General features: G+C 37.4%; 1 protein-coding gene across 1 annotated transcript; it reads right to left on the minus strand.

Moving 5' to 3' along the window:
• Window positions 1-6,161: 6,161 nt before the first annotated feature.
• On the minus strand, window positions 6,162-12,697 carry LOC145765098 (mitotic spindle assembly checkpoint protein MAD2B-like). Its single transcript, XM_082576851.1, has 5 exons — window positions 12,466-12,697; window positions 11,585-11,775; window positions 11,158-11,258; window positions 9,796-9,904; window positions 6,162-8,536 (listed from the first exon to the last, which is right to left on the minus strand). The coding sequence occupies exons 1-5, from the start codon at window positions 12,608-12,610 to the stop codon at window positions 8,342-8,344; spliced, it is 741 nt and encodes a 246-aa protein (XP_082432977.1). The 5' UTR covers window positions 12,611-12,697; the 3' UTR covers window positions 6,162-8,341.
• Window positions 12,698-17,979: the final 5,282 nt, after the last annotated feature.

The raw sequence follows: 17,979 nt of genomic DNA on the forward strand, positions 1-17,979 counted from the left end.
ATTTTCAAAGTTTGGATTCCGAAGTTGAGCCCTTTGTTGAAAATATAATAAAGTTTGTAGAAATTTATAACGTTTTCCAAGAAATTTATAACGCTATTAACACCCCAAGGACTTGTTTTAAACACACAGAAAGACACCAATAAAGTTTGCAAATCGTAAATTGCGCAAAAATTTACTCGATTTACGTTTCTTTTAACTAATTTGTGGAAGCAATTTCAGAATGGCTTACTCTGTTGGGTTTTTGTGTAGAGTTTTTGGTGTTCTCTAATTTTAGCCGCAGATTTTGCCCGTTCGTGTGTAAGAGCTACCTTTAATAAGTTAATAGCTGTTTATCTGCTAATAAATTTCATACAGATATTACCCTAAAAGTGTTTCCAGAAAGCGCTATAATCCATTATTTAAGTGTAATTTTGCAAAATTTTTCCGGGGGAGCATGCCCCCGGACCCCCCTAGAATACGCGTGCCTTCGGCACGCTCTAACCCCACCAGTTTCATATCTTCCCCTTGCTCAAGCTACCAGGATAGACCACTGCACATCAGGTGGCGATGTCTTAAATCAAACACTTTGTCGTTCTCTTCAATTCATCAAATATTTGGCCCCCCCCAAATTTTTTTCCTGGCTACGCCACTGATTGACACCGGGTTCATCATCATAATCCATCGTCGGTTTGTTCCCCACTAGTGGGGGTGGCCGATTGTTTCCGCGCAGCAATTGTTTTAATCCCTTTTCTCCATTTCACCCTGTCCCTTGCATCTTCCTCCTTCAGTCCGACTTTTTTAAATTCATCCTTCACTTGTTGTTTCCACGTTCTTCTTGGACGACCGCGTTTCCTCTACCCATCCACCTTTAGATCTAGTGCCTTTCTAAGAAAACTTCCTTCCTCCCTCCTTATCACATGTCCATACCATCTTACTCCATTTGCCCTTGCCAGTTGGTCTATGGTCTCTCTCATCTCTAGCATATCCAACAATTCTTCAGTCCTTTTTTCCCTTCTCGTTTTCACCCCACACATTGCTCTCACCATTGACCTTTCCGTTCTTCTCAGGATTGCCAGTTCACTCTCTCTCAATACCCATGTCTCGCTACCATATAGCATTGCAGGCCGCACACAGCTCCGATATACTTTTCCTTTCATCCTTAGTGAAAATTTTCTGCCATACATTTCCCCACATTAGTGACAGTTGCCTAAACAATAGGTGGAAAGCGTTTTCATAAACTATCTATTATTCAAAAATGTTAATTACAGAGTAATCTTGGGCCCAGATAGTTAAAAGACATGGAGGAGAAAGTAAATTATTTTTCGCCCGACTCCACAGCCTTGCATTTAACCCCTTACCAGATCCCAACTAAAATCAGAATTTAGAAGCAAGTTTGCTAGTATTGTTTATCCACTGGATAAACAATACTAGCAAACTTGCTTCTAAATATCCACTGTATATCAAATCGGCTTTTTCTTGAACCCCTTTAAAAAGCGATATATTTGGATTCTACTGTTTTAAATTCCAAGAAAGGTAGAAAATACGTTCGGTAGGGAAGGTAATTTGATACACCTCCCTACAAAAATATTGTCATTAGGTGGAAGATTTGTGAAAATAATGCCTACAAAAATTGCACCATGCAGCTAACTCGTGCTTTTGATTGTAAAAGTGTGTTTTTTGAGTATTTTTGTAAAATTTTTAACTCATGATTATTTTTGTCTGAAAAATGAAAGAAAAGTTCCTGAAAGGTGAAACCAAACTCATTTGACAGTTCATTGATAAGGCTTCAAGGGCATGTTACGTTTTTTCTGCAATATGCATCCAAAAATCAAAATTAAATGACTATTTTTGAAAAAGGTAAATTGATACATGTGGAGAAGGTAAATTGATACAGTAGCCTATGGAAACGTTCAAATATTACGTAACGCCTTCGAGGGGGAGGGGGGTCTATGCAAAGCGTTACGTTAGCGTCACATCGGGGGGGGTTCAAGCAAAACGTTACGTAACGCTTTCGAGTACGGAATGATAGTTTTTTGTGCTGAATTCGTAGTGAAAAAGCGTTACATGGGGGAGGGGGGATTGAAAAAAGCGTTACGTTGGCGTTACATGGGGGAGGGAGGGTCAAAAATTCGGAAACAAAGCGTTACGTAATATTTGAACGTTCCCTATGTTAAATTCTTTTTTGTGACTGTAGTAAATGTTGTCATTAATCTAGTTGATTTAAATAAGTTGTTCTTTATTAAGTACACCTGCTACTGTGGGAAACAACTATTATATAGGCTTTCGTAGGCCTAGGCTACACACTAGGCTATCTGCTGTCAAAAATGAGAAAAGCGCAAAGCACCCCCCTTGAATAAGAACTCCAGTCCACCATCCTTTCCGCTGCAGAAGCTTTGCCGCACATATAGATCTCAACAGTCATCCTTGCACCCAAGCACGTCCAGTGTTGGGCGCGATAACTCATTTTTCAGTTAAGCGATAACGATAAATGCCTAAAGCGATAACGATAAATCAAAAAAAAGTTAAGCGATAACGATAAACGATAAATTATCGCCGATAATGTCCGATAACGATAAATTTTTTTTTTTTGCTTAGCGCTGCCCCATCCCATGCAGCACGAACTGTTTTCATCAACATGACGAAAAATCGAACATAATATACTGTAAAGGGACAAAACTTTTTATAAGTTATGCATGAATAGAATCGCAACAGCGGCAGTAGGTATCGAATCTTCAACCTCTTGATCCAGAATCAAACCACTGAGGTAACCGCCGTGCTTATAATTATACCTTCAGATACCAGTTGGATGCTTTTATTAATTGAGTTACACTGCCGCTTACGTGCAGTAGGCAAAAAAAATCAAATAAAAATACCATAAAAAATTCCAAACTTTGTATTTTGCTTTCTGCAGGGTTGTTTACAGCAAAGTCAGCAATAATTAAAAAAATTCCAAAAAACGCCAAATGCTTGAAAATTTATCAGTAATCTTAAGCGTTATTGGTAGTAAAAATGTGCATAGCCTACACTGTGAAATCCATCAAGCTTGTGAAATTTGATAACGGATTTGCCTAGCGTCTTATGTATAGGACGGCTTTTTTTTCAAAAAGTACAAACACAATTAGGAAAAAAATAATTGTGATATGTTTTTTAGGTCATAATTATGCAATATTTAAATTTTCCGAAATTTTTTTTAAGTAGCCTACTTTCACTTTCGGCACAAATGGGTTAACTTTTTAAGTTAAATGGCAATTACGCATTTGGTTATTGTTTTTGGATTAAAGTTATATCGCCAAGCTAGAAAAAAATCGATCTTACAGTCTATAACCGATCTTGTGTTGTTATTGTGTGTGAATTTTGTCTTTTAAACTGAGTTTGTGACGTAACCGCACGTCTCAAGGCAAGTTCTTGCAATTTTAGTTAATCTACTCATCTAAAAATTTAATGCACTTAAAACAGTAAGTTTCATGTTTTGACGAGAGAGATTTTATTTTTTACGACAATTACTAAAAACTAACACTTCCAACGAAAAAAGAAAACACAAAAATAAGATGGTTGATCGTGAGGTGGCGCGAAAGACCATGTTTCCAATGTAAAAGCGGCCACTTTCACTAACCACTTTCACAAATCACTTGCCAATTTCTTTCGCTTCGCTTCAAAGGAATCTGTACCGCCTGTGCGCTTACATTTTAATTGTAAAGTTCACTCGCCATTGCCGATTGCAGCAAAACAACAAGAGACTTGTTGCATGCATTTCATTGCATTGCAATTTGCAACTCTAAAAATTATTGTGTTGTCAGGGCCGTCGCTGCAGGAGGGCGTGCCCCCTCCCCTGACAACGACCTATGCATACACACATCAGGCACTGAAGAAGAACTGGTTTTAATTTTAGTTTCATTAACTAGGTGGCTGGTAAAAATATTACTTTTCATGGTCTTTCCACTTGTGCGTTGATCCGAAATAAAATTTATCGGCGATTAATTATCGGCGATAATCAAATATTGCCTTTGGTGATAACGATAAACGATAACTGAAAAAATAATTGAGCGATAACGATAAGCGATAAAAATTTATCGCCGATAATGCCCATCACTGAACACGTCAACCACATATTAAATGTTTAATTATTGCTTTGCTGTCAAAGGGGATTTCTGTGTTAGTTTTACTGTAGGCTATCAAATTACTTTCCGGGTGTATCAGTTTACCTTCCGTGGAAGGTAAATTAATACATTTGAGTGATGTTTTTAAAATTTTAATTTAAAAAAGTAACACAAATACAAAAGTGAAAATGTTTTTAAAAAGTGTGTAAGGGATCAGACTTTCATTTCAGCTTAAAATCAATAGTTTGTGTCACGTAATTTTCAGTTAACAGGCAAAAATGTTAAAAGTGTATCAAATTACCTTCCCTTCCCCTACTTCATCTCAGGACTCGGATAGGAGAATATACTGTTAAGATGACCAGCGTGTAAAGCAGCTGTATTCCAATGGATTAAACAAGCTACAACGTGTCGACTAGGGCCACCATAGCCAGGGTTGGAAGTCGTTGGTCAAAAAGCAATGACTATTTCACTATTCGATAGTGCCCACAAAAGCAATAGGCCTAACTTTCCGCCGGGGATATAGTGAGCTTCACTATGTCCCCGCTTTCCGCTATCGATACTTAAAAAAGCAAGTACCGTAATAGCAATTATAATAAAAATTAACTGGCCAAAAAACAAGCAACCCGCAAACTAAAAAAAAAAAAACAAGCCCAAACTTGCGGGAAAACCGCAAAGTTGGCAACACTGTTAACAACTCTCACTGGCATGGTTTTTCTGAACTGTGTTGCTGCAAAATTTTCCTTAATCCTTTAAAGTTCGAAAACCGGTTGGAAACTAGGTCGGATAGTAATCCGAAAACTAAATCTCGTAAATTCGTTTTGGCGACGAAGTAAGTGAACAACAAAAAAGGATTCAGCAGTTCTCCTAAATATCGATCAGTGAAAAACGAATAATGATTTCGTTGCTTGCATAAAAAAGCAGTGAATAACGCGCATTCGATACGTATTTTTAAAAGGAATGGATATAAGCAATTAAGCATTCGATATTCAGAAACCAACGAATAACGCTATCGAATAGTGACAACTAGTCGTTACTTCCAACTCTGACCTTCTTAGCCCATGTCCTCTTTTTTGAAGAAAAATAAATTGACTTCCGAGGACACTCAAAAATGCTCGAATGTCCTTTTCTTTACATTTTTAGTTTTCTTGCTTATATTTTCAACAGGATGATGTGACTTTATGCCAAAGGCTTGCATTTGATTTCCAAACATTTCTCGACCAATGCTGATTCATAGATTTTCAAAAAACTATTGACGTGCCATTTTGATCTGTTGTTAGGGGAAGGCGGGGCAAAACGGACATGTTTATCTTAAAGTTCTTTAATATAATTTCTGTTTACAATATTTTGCGTTTAATGCGTTAGGTACATGGAGGCACCAAACAAGAACACATTTGCAATGTTTAAAACATGATTATTTATTCAGATCAATAATTATTTGCAATTCTTTTTTTTGCTTTGGTGACCGTTTTGCCCCAGCCATGAGGCAAAACGGTCAGGGTGTGATGTTTTTAGTTTTTATTATGTTTTTAGTATAAAAGGCTGGTTCTTAGCAAATGAATCTCCCTCTTAGCATGCTTTTCTGACTAAAATTTGTTTTTACCTGCAAAGAAGAAACGCGAATGACGGCTAATTTTTATGAACCATATTTACCAAATAATAAAATTGTCAATAAGAAAAAAACAAGGTCACCATGATGGCATGTGCATTACATGTGCAAATTTTCGGGCTTTATTGATAAAATATGCAATCAAACATGAGATATCACGTGTTTTAAACCGGCATTCTAAAAACCAAGAACTTGCTGAGTGTGTCCGTTTTGCCCCAAGCAGCACATGTCCGTTTTGCCCCAATGAAGTCAGCAAAAAAAAATGGTTCTTCTGGCATTACTAATAAACTTAAAACAATATTTTTTTGCTACACACATGCAGAATTAATGCTAGTTTGACCAAATAAAAAAAAAATCCAAACGGTATACAAATCTCCTCAGAACACCTACTCAACCTAACGTACTTCTTTTTGAAAAACCAATGCAAAACGAGCTTCGGACTATCAGTTGCTTAAAACTGGCAGCACTGTTGCTAAACATTTACACACGATTTATTGGACTTAATTCCAGCTGTTGCGCAAAACAAAACGGAACCATCAATCCTTTCAGTATAAAAATAACGGGGTGTCCGTTTTGCCCCGTATGTCCGTTTTGCCCCGCTTTCCCCTACTAAACAATCTTATATATTCATTGAAACATACTATGCTTTGCAATTGTCGTAAGTAGTCAAAAGGCGGTCAGCGATGACTGTGAGCGGAGCTGCAAATCCACTTGTGAGGAAATTTCCTCATTTGAGGAGATCTGATTAACAAATTTATGAAAAAGAAACATTGAAAAAAAAATAAGAAAATTAAAAAAATGAGTAGATTACGAAGAAATAAAACATTAAAAAACGCAAAAAAAAAATTGCAAAAGAGTTTGCCATATTCACATTTTAAGGTCCTCACACTTTTACAAAAAATTATTGTTTTACCCAGATATATTTTGTATTGATTCAGCGCTTATAGACATTGGTGATTATCAACTTAACAGTTTGGCTAATTTGTGAAGCGAGTCGAAAAAAATAGCCAAAGTGCACAACATATAGCCTGTACTGCAAAATAAATTGTGGCATCGATACTTATAACTTACGTAGGTACAAATGTAAAATGAATTTGATCTATGATGCAGTCACAAAGGTACCGGTACAACGAAAGAAACAGCCTTTTAGTTGAGTCTGTTTTTAGCATCTTATTAACGGCTGTGTACGTACAACTTCAATAATATTTCGTGCAAGTAATTTTATGTTTCGTTAAAGCTGATTCTTTTTTCCTGAAAAAAGTTAAAGCATGGCTACCAGCCAGTGGCGTACGCAGGGGGGGGGGGCATTGGGCCATGCCCCCCCCTTAAAAATGTTTTAGTAGCTAACGACGTAGATTAAGGCATTTAATATGTTTTGCATTGCTCTGTCAAAGCAATTACTGTAACAATGTTGTTTAATAGACTAAGCCAATACGAAATACATAGCCCAATCCACCTACCCCACCCCAGGTATGCCAATGTAGCATAGTGTTCTGTAAGCCTATTATGGTGATTAGTGAGAGAGAAATGGATAAAGTCTAAACTAGGGATATCAATGGCCAGTGTCAGCCAAGGGGGGGGGGTTGGGCCTTGGGGGTTACAACCCCACTTTGGCACGCGTGTGACGTCACGATATTGAGAATGATGCTTTCAGTCTGTTTATGCTTGGGAATGATGGTTTCAGTCTAAAAAAAACTTGCCTAATTTTAAACAAAACTGCATTAAAAGAGCGAGTTTTGCCAATACCAAACATCTCAGCCAGGAATTAACAACAAGAAAACATAGAGACTTAGCTTTATTTCTGAAAAATGCCGAAGAAAACATGATCTTATCCTTTTGCTATGCCACCTGACAGCACCATTTTACAGGAATATTCATACCCACATTTTTGTTGAAAATGCTCTCAGAATGCACCAAATTCAAAGTAATTTTTCAAAATTTTCTGGGGGAGGCCCCCCAGACCCCTCCGCCGCTGGGTGTCGCCTTAAGCGAAAATGCCGTCGGGCTTCGCCCGCCGGTCGTCGAAACCCCCCTTTCAAAATTCTTGGCTACGCTACTCTCAATGGCCCCCCCCCTTCAGAAAATCCTGCGTACGCCACTGCTACCAGCACATACTGCCTGATTTGTGACATTTTTATTTTGTCACACAAATCGGCTTGCAAGAAACAAATAAATTTGTCTTATTTTTTGCTATAACTTTTGTTGCGTAGGTCTATTATCCAAACTAATGTAAAAAATTCTTCATAGGTAACGTTCTACTTGTATTTTACTCCCTGGCGCAACTTGTCTTCTTTTTAGGCGATGAAAATATGGTAGGCTTAGTGTCGACAGCTTTAATAAATCCACATTCATAGTTTTGCAAAAATATACAGGTTTGTTCACGTTATTTTACAAATCAGTTAATGCATTCGGTTAAATGTGATAACTGACTGACAGTTGCTTTGAACAACGACAGGCTTTTTCCCATTTTTTTAACCCAGCCCTTTCGTTCCAATTATTCACCAATCACCATTGTATGTGGCTTTGAAGACCAAAACAAAAAACATCTACTTTTGGATCAGAACGAATTTCTGCTACAAGATGGCTTCGTTTTTGCACAGAAGTTAACTTTGTAGTGGGTGTGGGTTACCACGGTTCCGTCAAAATTACAAAAAAAAAATTATTTTATCTGAGTTTCTTGTAAAACAAATATTTGCATGTTTAAAAAAGGCGGGTTGTTTATGGTCTTCAGAGGAATGAGTCTCTCGTTCAGGCTGGCATTGGCGTCGTCTCTTATCCAACGTATGCTCTCATCAAGCGTGCTCTCATCGGCAAGAAGACAGCTTGCAACACTGCTTTGTATGTGCACCATCACCTATAACATTCAGGTTACATTAGATTCCAGATCAACATAGCAGTTAAAATAGAATCAGAAATGGGGCAAACGAGAAGCAACAAACAGTGAATGGTAAGGCGCATCGATAACTGCAACAGGCTGAGTATAGTAAAAGAGTGGAGACGGTTGCAACGTTTGTAGAAAGTATTAAAATAGAAATAGTAGTGCAATAACAGCAGCACTACCAGAATAATATCACCAGTGATTTAAGTGGTGCTTTTCCATGTTGTACAGGGAGTTCAAATACAGAAAGCCAAAACGCAAAAGCAAAATTATTTTCATCCTCAGTGCCAAGATTTGATAATAATTAATAATAGAAATCTTCGTTATAGAGTCAAGACAAACACTTTGAATTTAATGAAACAGGCTTTCATGATTGAATTTTAGCAGCCTGTCACTATCGAGACAGGCATGGGTGCGTTTCAACCGCCATCGGGCTTTTCCACAATCTATGGGAAATGGGATCTTTCTCTTCTTGTGAATATAGTGCTGAGGAACATACTGCCCACCGCATTATCAATCCACCTAACGGAATGGAAGGTCTGCGTGTCTTGGATGATGAAACCAAAGACTGGTTGCTCTCTTGTAGCCTTCCAGCAAATCATGCATTATCGCTAACCTGGGGGACAAGATAACCCCTCGGCCCCATGAGCTCAAACGGAGAACCAGAAATTTTGTTTTTTAAAATTGGGTTCCGTTATATTCATGCAGATTTAGCAAGCGTTTTGACAGTTTTTTCCAACAAAATTTACAGACTAACACGCCAACACGGCTTGTGTGATTGTATAGCTATTAAATTTGAATATAAAGCTTCTGCAACAGTAATTTTGAATTTTCTCTTCAAAAACACCGGACAGACTAAAATTACGCGATTAAACGGCCGGGAGAGACCCACATGACGTGATTTAGGCTACACGGCTTTGAGCGTAAGTATACGTTTTTATTTTAAGGGCGTCGTTGCAAATTTACTCCAGTCATACCGTGCGGTATAAAATTTATACGCACGAGAATAATGTTTTCGGTATTGAAAGTTTGAACCTTTATTGCAATTACGTTCTTCATTAAAATTTTGAAAATGGAGAAATATGTATTGACTGTGTAATGTGTATGTTAATCGCGATAATAATAAATATTAAACTTACTTGTTTGTATCTTTCATTAACATTACTATGCTTTTATCAAATAAAATCTCACCAGTGGATATAGCGATAATAATGACCAGACAGCACTAAACTCACCTCAAAAGTGCGTTGTTTCGTTCGATGTGAATTGCAAGTTTCGTGTGACAGTATTCTTGCAATGGATTCTCTCAATGAAATCTCAAGGCCATTTAAACCACCGTCATGTCTGCAATATAGAGAATTAAAAAATACAGCTTTTCAGCATTTCAGTTAGTCAAGTCAACAAAAGACTTTTATGTAACAGAAAAAGTGCTCGATTCATGTTTTATTTAAAACTTTAAAAAAGATTTTAGAAATACACAAGTTTTTAAAAGTTAAAAAGTATAAGTAACAACTAATTGATGTGACATGTACAACGTTTTAAATTGTGTACTACTGTGTAAAATGATACAGCTTCGGTAGAGAGTTTGTCTTGTTGAACCATAGGCATACGAAGCCGAGCAACGTTATCAAGTTTAACATATTAAAGATTATTATATTTACAAAAAACACAAAACTACCCCACAATTGAATATCAAACGTTTTCGACATCATACGATGTCCTCTTCAGGAATAACATATATACAATTTTTACTACATCTGAATAAAATACAATGGTTATTATTACTATAAACAGGAAAAAACAAAAACTGCACAGTACTTCTGACTAGCTCAAACTCAACGATATAGGCTCTGCGAGAATCAAAGGTAACTGCATCAAAAGGTGTTGAACAGATCACATGATGTGGTAGAAAGGCAAGGTGCGAAAAAACTAATTTTAAAATACAGAGAGCAAGAAAGATGAGCCGCAAGCATACAATTGTCTGTTCAAAGGTGGATTGTTACGTTTTATGTACAGGGCTGCTAAGATTTTAGTTTGATACTCAGACCTGCCTCTGGACATAATCTCAAATTGTTTTATAGAAACGTTATTTTTTGCATACTGTGCAGTGTACACGAGAAAATGTGATCTTTAATGCCACTTTTCTGCATGGAATTCAATTCAATTTACTGTGTAAAACTGTCATAATATTTGGAATCATCCGTTGTGAGGTACTAAATTAAGAATTGACATATGCCAATCAATGACAATACCAAAGAGTTCATGGCATGCCTGCAGGTGGACATGAACATTGGCTCCCTTGCCTTCTCGTCTACTTCACATAAATCCTGAACCACCTGGTGTAAGTCAGGATGTCACAAACAAACATTTTTTCTGGTTGGTTATGTACACAACAATTTAATCTTTAAGCCTAACTAGAATTTTCAAGACAAAATTATTCAATTGCGTACGCTGTAGTGTAGCCTAATGCTGCAGCTCGCCAGACCCCTACATAGCAAAATGCAACCAAAAAGTTAAAAGCTTTTGAGCACTACTGGTTTAAACTATTGTTTTGCAATCCAGTTTTCTTTGGCTCTATGCCAGAGAAACCAACGTACCTTTTATTTTCTTGAATCTCAGAAGGGTTGATCTCAAATACAAATTTTTCATCACATTTTCCTTTGTACAAAACTGCCAATACCACCTTTCTGATTAGTGCCTTAACAGTTTTTAATCAGTTATTTAGGTTATACTTTTAGAATTGACCATTTAAGCAAGTGATTCAACACTTCAGCATAAGATTTAGGCTATAACATCGCTGCTTTGATGAAACAAGTATGTAAGTTTAACTTAATGCTATTGATATTATAAAATACATATATAATATATGTGGTAGAAACATCCTTTCATGGACCTTTAACTAAAGTCGTCAAAATGAAAAGTTAAAAATATTGCCACTAATTACAGCATGGTGCATAACATGATTTCTAGTCAAGTCAAGAAAGTAATATTTCTGTAAAAACAGTGTTTGCGTTTTTAAATTACCTGTGCAATCAAAGGTTTGAGTGGTTTTATCACGTTGGTGATGTAGGTGCATAACTCGGGATAAATACACATTTGTACAGGAACATTGTACTTTTTTCGCAGAGCAAAAATGTCCTTAGGATAAACCTGACGACTATACAATATTTGGTGGAAGGCAACCTCAAGAAATTCGCAAGTGATGTCTGCGGAAACTGTAAATTATAAGCAATTAAGTCACAATGCTGTGTAAGTCAAATGTATTATACAATATTATACATGTAAGAAGAATGCACTTGTTTGTTATATATATGTGCAATTGTGCATTTATATTCATTGCATGTACTGTTATCTATGTATGGAAAGTTGAGTTTCGATAAAGCAATTAAACCCCAAAAACCCCCAAACCCCAAAAACCCACCCCAACCCCCTAACCTCTATCCCCTAATCCCTAACCCTATAACGGCAATGATAATTAGGCTACGGCGCGCAACAATTAAAAAAAAAAAACTTACCGAATAGGGCTCTCACCGAAAAAGGCTCTCACCGAATCGGACTCACCGAATCGGACTCACCGAATAGTAGCAGACCCGGTGAATATGCCTAACTGGGCAGGTCATTTAAAAGTTGTAACAAAACAAATTGCTTTTCTTTGAAAATGAAGCAAACAAGAACTATTTGCAAACCAAGAATTTCTAGCAAAAAAACAACAAAAATATCTAGATATATAAACAGCCCAAGACAATCAGTAAAAGAAAAAAAATCCAATGATGGCAATCACAGAATTTAGAGCACATATCCCAGACAGCAAATCAGTCATTCTTTACATTGATTCAAAGTCTGCAGACAATATAATCAATCAATGTAAAAAGTAACTGATTTGCTGTCTGGAATGTTATTCTTACTATCTTTTTGTAATGGTTCAAATGCAGAGTATTGGTCAGAAGCACAACTTGATGGATTGTTTTTTTGAAGTTTTAGAGAATCACATACTTCTACTTCCTCATCCAGATTCTCAAAATCCAAACAATCATCAGTACTTTCAATCATAGAAGAGATGTGACAGCACTAATGTAACACCTCTAGACCCAAGATAATGGTCAGGTTCTTAAAATACAAATGATGCAAGCAGTAGGCTATTCTAAAAAAAAAAACAAGATGACACTGCAGTGCAAGCCTTAAAGCAGCCAGCGGCCATGGCCGCTAAGTAGTGCTTGAATGACCGCCTGTGCTACCTCCTCCGTCGGCCAAGTTTGGCCGCCGGTTTCTTCTAGCCAATTATTTAATTTCACAATAGAATGATCGTGGATTAAATGTCGAAAATATGTAGTATCAAAGAGTGACGCAGAATTAGGTCAGCGCATCATAGTCATTACTGTTGTATTGAATATATCCAGCTGCGATCACCAGCGCTGTAAGTCTTGTTTGCAATTCCCGATGTTTATTTTAACAAAGTGTTAATCCGAAGTGCTAATTTACATCAGCTGGCAATATTGTCGTTTTTATATCGATTCAATGTTGTCGGATATTGAATCGTTGTTAAAAAGGAGAACTAGGTTAGTTGACATCCGTGGGTAAAACACGTGTCTTCATAGTTGAGAACGCTGTGGGTTAGTGACTTCACACCCTCAATGGTGACATCATAACGGAATAAATGGTCAGGTTTTATGAAAGGCGGTATGCAGTTAAAACAATTTACTGAGCTGCGAGCAGTTAAAACAATTTAGGGTTGTTAGATGGTCCCGCAATACCGGATTACAATCCCGATAAAGCATTTAATGCGTGGTACAACGATTCTATTGCAGGACGTCGCCCAGACTTCAACAACGCTAAGTGATCATTTTAACATTGTTGTAAGTTTAATGCTATTTACTTGTGCTATCGTTATTGTATTTTGGCCTTCAAGCACGCAGATTTGGCCGCCGAGAAGGAGCTCTCGGTAGGCCACGATGGCTGCCGGAAAAAAACACGAGTTTTAAGGCCTGCAGTGCTACCCTAACACTAATGTCATATTACAGTAATTTTAAATATAGACTACCAATCATAAAAGTATGTTATCAGTACAAATTGCTAACCATTGTTCCATTTTTTTAAACACTAAAATAAGTAATAAACAAAGTAATAAACATTAATAACGAAATGAACCTAAAATCCAAATTTAGGATCTAGGCCAGTTAATATTCACTTTTTTTTCTTTTTTTTTAATACCGGTATATTGGAGCAGTTTATTAACTAGTAGCCAACAGTAGTAGCCAGTATTGGTAACTTTACGCTTTATACCGTAGGTAATTTGCAGCCTTAGCGGTAATTCGTCCTGACTGTTTATGTATCCTATGTAAAATCACTGAAATGTGTATATTTTTACAAAACTATCCTGCGTCATGTACCGTATGCAAAACATCAAACAGTGTCACCTGACCCCACAAAGTAAATTGGCTGCACTGGCTATATTTACACTATATAGTGAAATAATAGTCTCAATAGTGTTGCCAGATAAGGTATTCTGCCGTAATTTGAGAAAAGTTTAAAGCTGTTAAAAACAAAAACTTGTATTTTGGAAATTTTTTTTAGTCCTGGGCAAAGATCAAAACCCTAATCTTATTCCTAACTCTAACCCTTACCTTAACCCAGGAATATCTATAACTACGGGATTGGAAACTCTATCCAGTGCTATACATCAGTAGGGTCATCACATTACTACGAGTCTACGACTACAGAAAGATTAACAAAATAAAATACCAACTAAAAGATATACAAAATTCGATTTTACAATAATAATACAAAATGTACACTCACATTAAAACTTAATTAATGTACAAAAGTACATTTACGCTGCTAGAAAAAAAACGATGAATCCAAAAAATGAATGAATACAACGAGTCCAAAAACCGCCTACTTTTGTTCTTTAGCATTTTGCATACTGCAAATTGGATCAAAAGTAAATGAGGAGTGTTCAGCAATCAGTGAAATATGCTGTTGTATCATCAACTTGTTCACAGACCAATGCAGTACGTACAAAACCAATCCGTTTACGATGTCATCAGAACTAAAACCAAGTCATTCTGGAAATTTTTTAAGCAGCAAACAAAATACAACATGACTGCACTAATGGAATACAAACAAATAAACAAACCAGGCATGCATAGACCTTACAATTTACAGCAGGTGAATTGATTGTTATACTTTTGGTTGTTTGTTTAGTACTTGCTGCCCGGTGAAGTCAATTTATGTCATTATTTATCACAGCAGCGCACAAAGAAAAGTGACCCTACTGGTGTATAAAATGGTTTTCACTTCCACAGAGTTTCCAATCCCGTAGTTATAGATATCCCTGCCTTAACCCTTCCTAACTTTAATCCTAACTCTGGCAACACCTGATTGTAATCATGGCATTAAGTGTGGAAAAGTAGCCACTTCTAAGTAAATGTCCCACAGCTGCTTTCTAAACCCCAACACCAACTTCATTTAATTTTTGAGCCAGTTGCTATCCATTAAAAGAAAAGAAATAATCAAACTTTTCAAAGTTATCATGAAGATGAAAAACCACCACTGTGCTTGCAACACCATTATTATTATTATAAGTAATGAGATGCATAGGCGCCGACTCCAGGGGGGGGGGGGGCTGAGGCCCCCCCGTGAATTTAGCTTGGGGTGGCTGCCCCCCCGCAAATTATTTAAAAAAAATCCTAAATCAAATGTTTCTAAATTCAGATTTGCGTTAATTTGACCTTCATTGCAGATCGATCTCAATTAAAAGATCTACTTGTTGCAACAAGAGCGCTGCTCCTAAGATAACAAAAAGAAACAGAAGTACGGTAGCTGATAAACGCCAGCATGGTGCCGTTGATGCATAGTAACAATGATTGAAAAACGTTTTTCTTGATTTCTTCCGCTGTGTTTCTTCTTGGGAGTGTCAATAACAAGGTGCTGTTTGCTTAGTTTAGTATTTACGCGTATTAAGAGCTAAAGTTCAAAGTGACCAGCATATTATTCGAAGTAGCCTACAGGCCTCGAAATGCGTTTTTGTTGACAGCGGACAAACGTGTCTGGTCGGAGCAGCTATCTCGGCGGACAAATTAAGTCTCACGGCGGACACACCTGTTTTAGCCGTCGATCGTCATGCTTAATCACTTTACCGGCTGCATAGCCGAGTGGTGAGAACCCTGGAACGGCAATCCAAAGGGCGCCGGTTCGACACCGCTCGAGCATGCGGCTGTGTCTGTGGCAGGACACTTAAAGGCATGCCTGAAGGTGGACACGAAGATTGGCTTCCTCGCCTTCTCGTCCACTTAATCTAAATCTTCAACCACCGGGTGTAAGCCTGGATACGACAAACAAAAATCACTTTATCTTGATAATAATTCTTCGCCATTTCAGAACTATACCTACGGTTTTAGAAGGCTTTTTAAAAATTCAGTCAAGTCACTCTGAAAGGCTTTCATCCGACCAACGACTTGCGCTTGAAGAGTCAAAGCGCGGTGTAGCTGGTCAATACGTCACATAACTGATTAACTTCCATCGAACGAGGTCGTGTGGCTTATTGCGTCAGTTCAGTTCAGTTCATTTGTTTTTATTTCTGACCATCATATCAAAAACAATACACGTCAACATAGCAAAGGTCGAGAAAAGGGTAGAAGCGACAAAACGCGAACGTTAAAACGTGCTTGTGACCAAAGTAAGTTATTGAGTTGAAAAAAGTTTGGCACGGTCGCAACACCTTCAGAAAAATTTAAGATGTAAAGGGAAAATAAAAAAATAAAATGTTACAAAAAAATAAAATAAAAAACATAAATTTAGGCTATAGCTTTATTAGCCCACATAGCTTTAGCTGATATATTTAAGATTTGTATAGACAGTTGCTATGAAGATCGGCCATGGTGCGTTATCAAGAGTGCTGATGGCAGTAGCGCACCCAGAAAAAAAATTAGGGGGGGGCTAATTCAGAAATGTCGGCCGAGTGATTTACGACAATAGGCCAATGCCCATACCTTTGATTAATGTTTAAAGGCACTCACGGCCCACAACCCACCGGTTGCCAACAGAGGCGTAGCCAGAAATTTTGAAAGGGGGGATTGTGACAGCTGGTGGGCGAAGCCCGACAGCGCGTTTGCCTAAAACGACACCCAGCGGTCGAGGTCTTGGGAGCGTCCCCCAGAAAATTTTGAAAAATTACTTTGAATTTGGTGCATTCTGAGAGCATTTTCAACAAAAATGTGGGTATGAATATTTGGTGCTGTCCGGTGGCATAGCAAAAGGATAACATTGTGTTTTTTTTGGCATTTTTCTGAAATCAAGCTAAGTCTCTATGTTTTTTTGTTACTAATTCCTGGCTGAGATATTTGAATGTTTGGTATTGGCAAAACTCGCTCTTTTAATGCAGTTTTATTTAAAATTAAGCAAACCTTGTTTTAGAGACATAAAGAAGGGCGTTATAAAGGGGGATTGAAACCCCCAACCTCCCCCCCCCCCTGGCTACGTCTCTGGTTGCCGATACATCAGGATTCGTACTCTCAATCCAATTAGAAGTTGGCCTAATGAACCACATGCTACTACCACCATCAGCATCCTCATCCCTAGGTCCACTCTCACAATCTTTTATAGAACTCGACTTTTTCGTCATGTATAACAAAATAGAATTAGCTTTCCGTTTGCCAACACAAATAAGTGCGAAAACAACAACTAGCACGAAAACAGTTTGAAACAAAACACTAATTTTGTAAACATTAGATTTGATGTGGACGTTTCAGCTCAAATGTCGTAGGCCTATGCAGTTTTACATGTCATACCATGGAGCGTTCTTTTGCACAGATCGAAAATTCTCTGCTGGATCATAATTTTATGCAAAGGCAAGTCTCAATTTGACACCAAAATTCAGGAAGCACTGTTAATCAAACGCTACAACCCAAATTTAAACAAATAATTATTTGCTGGAGGCGCGTCCATTCTCCTCAACATGTAGGCCTACTTGATGTAGGCTACTGGTACCACGTTCCCTGTGGTACAATATTTTTGTAGCTATTTATGTAGTTGCCTTTTCCTAATGCAACATTACCTTCTAGAATCTAGAAGTTGAAACTTATTGCATTTTTATAAATAATTTCAAATTTCTGATGAGGGCTTAAGTTAAGCCGAAAACTTTCGACTGTTAAAACTATTTGTAAATATGTAAAATATATTGTTATAATGCTCAGCCCTGTTGTATTGTTGTGTCTTATTCATATCTAACCTGTAAGCAAAAGGTATAAATGAAGAATATACAAAAACTTCATTTTTGGAGGCGAGTTTGGGGGGGCTTGAGCCCCCTTAGCCCCATGCTGGGTGCGCTACAGGCTGATGGTCATAAGGGGAACACGTCTTGATGCGTTTAGCTCATAGCAAATAAGAGCAAGGCAGGCAAAAAAAACCCACAAAGAAATCCT

The sequence above is a fragment of the Aplidium turbinatum genome, chromosome 2 (genome assembly GCF_918807975.1).
Source record: "Aplidium turbinatum chromosome 2, kaAplTurb1.1, whole genome shotgun sequence".
Lineage (NCBI taxonomy): Eukaryota > Metazoa > Chordata > Ascidiacea > Aplousobranchia > Polyclinidae > Aplidium > Aplidium turbinatum.

Bases quoted from the DNA above. Each gene is read 5' to 3' on its own strand.
- LOC145765098 (XM_082576851.1), bottom strand. From the start codon at position 12,610: ATGATTGAAAGTACTGATGATTGTTTGGATTTTGAGAATCTGGATGAG. The intron at 11,259-11,584 runs GTAATTTAAAAA...AAAACTGTTAAG, and splicing joins TCAAACCTTTGATTGCACAG to GCACTAATCAGAAAGGTGGT. The intron at 8,537-9,795 runs GTGAGTTTAGTG...TGAATGTTATAG, and splicing joins CGAAACAACGCACTTTTGAG to GTGATGGTGCACATACAAAG.